Here is a 6,000-nt window from a genome sequence, read left to right as displayed (position 1 = left end):
AGTGGTCTGGGCAGCGCCAGGAGGGGCACCCTAAGGGGCGGCGGATGCAGGCTCCTGAGGGTCACGGAACATCTCCCCTCCCCACCCCCTTTCCCCTTCCCAACCCCTTCGCATCCCGGAGCTGCAGGTGCTGAAGACCCTGGGGTAAAGAATGGAAATGCCTTTTGAGCTCTAAAGGTCCCCTCCCCCTGCTCTCCCCCGCCCCCCCCCCCCCATTTAGGAAGAAAACATTCTTCCTGCCCTCTGCCCTTCCAAAATTGACGTACACCTGTAAAACCCAAGGACAGCCTAAGAACAAGGACAGCCATGGCGGACAGCCTGAGGAGATTAGTTAACAACGAAGGCTGTCGGATGTTGCAGGAGAAATTGGAGACGTGGTACAAGGATTACTATGTGAGTCGTTTGGGTCCAAGCCCCTGGCAAGAATCGCAGGGCTCATCTATCCGCAGAGATTACCGGGAGGGCGGGAGGCGTCTGAGTTAGAGGAAATTTCCCTGCCTTCCCTTTAAGGGGATACAAACATGCTTGACGGGATCATAGTGCTGGAAAGGACCTTCTACTTCAACGCCTTCATTTTATAGAGGAGGAAAAGAGCCCAGGAAGGTGGGATGGCTTCACTCACCTAAGGTCACACCGAAAATGATCTTTTCACAATGACTTGCCCAAGGTAGTGCAAAAAAGCATGACATTGGATACTTTGGAGTCACAGGACTTGGATTCAAACCGCACTTCTGATGCTTACTACCTGTATGACTTTGGGCAAATACCGTAATGATTCACCTTCTAAGTCTCAGTTTCCTCATCGTAAAATGAGCGGTTTGGACTAGAATACTTGTAAGGTCCTTTCCAGCTCAAGAGATGTGATCCTAACAGAGCAGGGACTCAAACCCAGGTCAGTCTTCTGACTTCATATACCCACTGCCTTTTCCATTCCTTGAGCTGAAAATTATTACAGGTTAGATTAGTAGATTCCTGAGGATCCCCACCGGTTCTGTGATTCTGTGATTCTCTGCAGACCCATAACACGACAAGGAGAAGACTCTCACTACTTTTGCTCCTTAATTTCTGGTCTTCGGCAGTGCTGGGAGCTCGAATTCCCGCAGAGCGCAGAACTAGGGGGTTCTTTCAGTGTAAATAGCTGAGGAAAGTCCGACTTCTGTGATTTCCTGGGAAAGCGGTAACCAGGACGCTGGTTGCCATAACGACTGGAATGGAAAGCAATTGACTTGTCTGGTCTAGCCTACAGTACACTGTGACCGAAGTCTTCCTGGCATTTCGTTCGTCACTATCTAATCTAAAAGTTAAATACTAACGCAGTTAAATTCAGCTTTTTTTCTATAATCACACACAGCAGGATTTTTTGTATCCCCATTTCCCACCAATCTCCCAAAAGCTGTAGGTAATCTCAGAATTTATTATTTTTAAATTCATCAGATTGTCAAATTTTTCTGCCCAATCACAGAACCAGGAAGGAACCACCTAAGGAGGTTACTATAGTTTTCATTTCCACATCAGTCCACAAAGTGCCAGGCACTTTATAAATGTTATCTCATTGGATCCTTAAAACAACTCTGCCGGGTAGGTGCTGTTATTATCCCCATTTTACGGGGGAGGAGACTGAGGTTAACAGAGGTTAAGGTGACCAGCACAGCTCAGGTCTCCCTGACTCCAGGCCTCCAGCTAGCTACCTTCGTTCACCAGGAAAAACCAGTAAGGAATTGAGGACTGATTGTATGTAATTTGTAAGAAGACAATATCACGTTATCAAATCATTACCCAGCTCATTTCCAGGATGGAATTAGAATGTACTTTATGTTGCTGTTCAGCCAAGTCTGAGTCTCTTTGACTCCATTTCTTGGCAAAGATACTGGATAGGTTTGCTATTTCCTTCTCCAGCTCATTTTACAGATGAAGAAACTGAGGCAAACAGGGCAAAGTGACTTGCCCAGGGTCACACTGCTAGTGTCAGAGGCCAGATGAGTCGCCCTGTACTCTGCCCACTGTGCCACCTAGCTGTCCTGTGCCTCATGTATTTAGAAACCCGTTTCTTAAAGCGGGGTTACCAAACCAGTAGATTGCAATTGATTATAAATTTTAAAGTCTAGTAGATCAATAAGCTATTGCTATGCAGCTTCTTCAAACCTAATCTCCTTGCCAGATCCTTGTAGTTTGTTCCAATTCTCTTCAAGAAAAATATCTCTGCCTGAAGCTATTTCTTCATTCCCAGACTTCCCTAATCTGATTAGGGGCTTTATGACCTTCCCACCTCCCCTCTCTTTCTTCTTATCCCCACATTCCTTCCTTCTTTACATTTCCTTTTGTCAGTCACCAGAACTCCCTAGTCTTTGAGAAAGAAGCTCTGCATTCAATAAATATTACATCCATTCTGTGTTTATATGCTGAGGAACATTAAGAAAAAATAATAAGACTTAGTCCTTGTCCTTCAAGGAGTTTAAAAATCTAATATGGGGAAAATAAAATGTATACAAATTCCCATAATACACAATAGAAGATGGTAGGTATAAAAAGACAGATACTAGTGGCACAGCGGACAGATGGGTCATCTGGAGTGAGAAAGATCTGAGGTCAAACCCAACTTTGGACACTTCCTAGCTTGTGTGACCTTGGGCAAGTGACTTAAACTGTCTGATTTAGTTAACTATGTAAAATGGGGATGATAATAGCACTTACTTCCCAGTATTACTGTGAAGATTAAATGAGACATTTGTAAAAGCATTTAGCATACTGCCTAGAATATAGTAGGCACTTAATAAATTTCATCCTTCTTTACTATGAATGTGATGATAATTCCATGGAAGAAAAACCTCAATTCTGGGAAAATCAGGAAAGGATAATGAATCAGGAGGATAGAAAGGATTTCAACAGAGATGAGTGTCAAGAGCATTGCAGGATAAGGAATGGTGTGACATACCTGTTGTGTTTGCTGAAAAAAGTCCAAACTCAGACTGGCATTCCAAGCCCACCAGCAACCTATGTTTTGTGGCCTATGTCCAACTTCCTTTTGCCCATACTTTATACTTCAAATTTGGTTTGTTTGCAATCACTTTCCAATATTTCTGCTCTTGTTTGATAACATATATACATTATACATACAAACATATGTATGTGTAATGATTAGATGTAGTTGAAATCGGACTCACTTAAGATATTCTTCAAGTAGCCCCTTCTCCCAACTTTTATTTTTTGAGTCAGCTAGTCTGTGAATTTTGAAGTTATTTTGATTCATCTGGTTCTGCCTTTTCTTATATCCAATCAGTTATGAAGTTCTATTTATTTTTTCTTTGCAATGTCTTTCATATTCTTTCTTTTCAATTCATTTCTTTAGCTACTATACCATCTCAGGCCATCATCATATTCTAGAAATTATTGCTGCAACAGCCCCCTGGCTGGTTTCAGTTGCTTCTGAGGGATTTCCCTCCCCATCTCCTCCACTAAACTATATACCAGCTTTCAACACGTAATTCTTCTGCTCAGAAACCTTTAATGGTTCTCTATGTTCTGCTGCTTCAAATTCTCTGCCTATCTTTCAAGTCCATCCGTACTTTGACTTTATATATACAGAATCTTATTTTTCACGTTCTCAGGGTGGCCTCTACTCTAGTCTTGCCTGTTTTATTTTTTTTTCTAATCTAGTAATCATATGTATGCTAAGTACCTGCTTTGTATAAAAGCACTGTACTAGGTGCTGGGGTTGCAGAAACAAAATGAAAAAAATAGTCCAGAATTTCACATTCTCTACACAGCCTTTTAGACGAAGACATACAATATAATTTGAGGAAGGAGAGAAAGACTTCCCATAAAAGGGTTTGAGTCTTGAAAGGACTAGGGATTCCAAGAGGTGTTTGGGGGAAGGGGGGGGGGAGTGTGTTTGTATTCCAATCACATGGCACATCACCCTTGCAAAGGTGGGAAATTGAATGCTAAATTCAGGGAACATCAAGTAAAATAATTTGGCTAGAAGTTGAGAGTGGCCAAAGTGGAGTATTAATTACATAGTGTTATATAAAGTTAATCTGGAAAGGAAAGTTGGAACTAAACTCCAAAGGGCTTTAAATGCCAAATTGATTTACCTTGCATCTTCACTGCTCCCTCCCCCCATTCTGACTTTCATGCCTTTGCTCATATTACTCTTCTTGTCTGGAATGCATTGTTTCTCTCCTCACCTTATTTTCTCCCTAATTTATTTATCATAGAGACCCTGATCAAGTTCCATGAAGCCTTCCCTTACTTAGACTCTTTCCTTTATTCTGCATTCCAATAACTCTTATACACTGCCAGCACACAATCTATCACTTTATATTGTTTTACTTAAAATTTTGTTTGTCATTTTTATCCCTAACACACATATAATGTACATGTTACACACACACACACACACACACACATATGATATATAGCAAGCTCTTTGAGGACAGAGACCATCTCTGATACTATAATCTCAATAGCACCTAACAGAACTGACCACAAATATTCATTTGTTAATTAATTCATCAGAGTATAATGTTTTTGATTCCTTTACACAAAAGTTATGAAAAGCTGTCAAATAAATTATAAAATAAATTTAAACGTTAGAGGCCATATATTTTTTTAGCCCTGAAAATTTAATGGGACCCTTCAGAGTAGCCTCTCTGACTCAGGATATAATTGGATTATTTCTTATGACTTTAAATTTCTTTTTCCATTTGAAATTTAGGGGCTTTTATAACTTGAACCATTCAATTAAGATAAAATGGCTTCCTTTCTATTTCTACCAGCACCTGAGGGGATTTTGTCTTCTATTACTGAGTTTTAACGTTTCATCCACACCAGAAGTTTCATTTATTCAAATTTTATTTGACTACTTCCCCTATATAAGGCACAGTGCTAACTGTTGCGGATTTATTTACATCATTTGGAGACCAAATGTAAACAATTCCTTTGTGGGCCCATTATTTAATTCAAAGATCTCATCTTTCAAATTTGTCTGATTTAGTGACTGAAGAACCAAGTGATTTAGAATTTTCTTTTATATTCACACTACAAACTAGACACATCCATCTGGGCTTCAATTATTGCTAGCAATTAATTCTAGCTACCTAATTATCTCATAGTTGCATTAAGATAATTTACAAATTAGTGCTGCTGCTTGAAGAAAACCTAAGAAAGATAAAGTACACAAGTTAATGAATTTCTGGGTTACTTTGCACTTGCCCTTTAGTGGGTTCAAAATCTAGGATTCCTTGAAACTTTATTAGTCCACACTGAGGACCAGATTTGAGGGAGGGGAGTTTTTAAGGGACATTTCTATGGTAGCTAAAGGTGAAAAAAAAAACACTATAGAGTCACAAAATTAACTTCCTAGTCAAGATCTGGTTATATTCATTTGAAATTAAAAAATAGATTATGAACCAAGACTTTTGGTTATTTTATGGGTCAGTTCCCTCTTTCGTAATATACTTTTACTGTAAAGAATTAAAACTGTGCCTTCAATGTGTGTCATTTCAAAAGAAATGAAGAGATCTTCTTACAGAGATATTATCTGTGTTTATTTTGTATTTTTGTTGACTAATTACAGACTATACACCATAAGGTGCCAGATTCTTAAAGTACAAAAGGACACAATGGTTGCTATAGCTGTCCAAACATACTGCTTTTGTAGTTAATCTGTTCTCGATACCATTTATGAAGTTTTAAATCTGGTTAGTGAATTTATATAGAATATCTTTTACTTCAGTAACTTTGTCATGACTAATAAAGTCATAGTTTCATGATAAAAGTTTGGTTTATTTTCTTTAGTGATATCAATTTCAGAAACATCATTTTTCCAATTTTTATCAAGAGCAAAATGTAAATTTCATTATTATGTAGGGAAGCAACACACCAACAAATTTACAAACAGCCGATTATATTAGGTCATGTTGATAGTTGCCAGTATTTGTTAAGGTTTAAATTAAGGTTGTCATTTCCCTGAGAATCAGTCCTTTTTTAATCTTTTTTTTT

At 38.8% G+C, this 6,000-nt stretch overlaps 1 protein-coding gene across 20 annotated transcripts in view; it reads left to right on the top strand.

Annotated features, from left to right (window-relative positions):
* SPATA18 (spermatogenesis associated 18) overlaps window positions 1-6,000 on the top strand; it is a 71,948-nt gene continuing 65,948 nt past the window's right edge. For 14 of the 20 annotated variants that reach the window (XM_036764256.1, XM_036764258.1, XM_036764268.1 and 11 more), the window contains exon 1: window positions 19-393. In XM_036764256.1, coding sequence (XP_036620151.1) covers window positions 307-393 — 87 coding nt within the window. In that variant the 5' untranslated portion in view covers window positions 19-306. Of the gene's footprint in view, window positions 394-6,000 lie in introns of all 20 variants that reach the window. The other 6 variants (XM_036764251.1, XM_036764270.1, XM_036764255.1 and 3 more) reach the window with 3 other exon arrangements.

The sequence above is a fragment of the Trichosurus vulpecula genome, chromosome 6 (assembly GCF_011100635.1).
Source record: "Trichosurus vulpecula isolate mTriVul1 chromosome 6, mTriVul1.pri, whole genome shotgun sequence".
NCBI classification, from domain to species: domain Eukaryota; kingdom Metazoa; phylum Chordata; class Mammalia; order Diprotodontia; family Phalangeridae; genus Trichosurus; species Trichosurus vulpecula.
The sequence above is the reverse complement of the archived record's forward strand: the minus strand, read 5'-3'. Positions and strand labels throughout refer to the sequence as shown.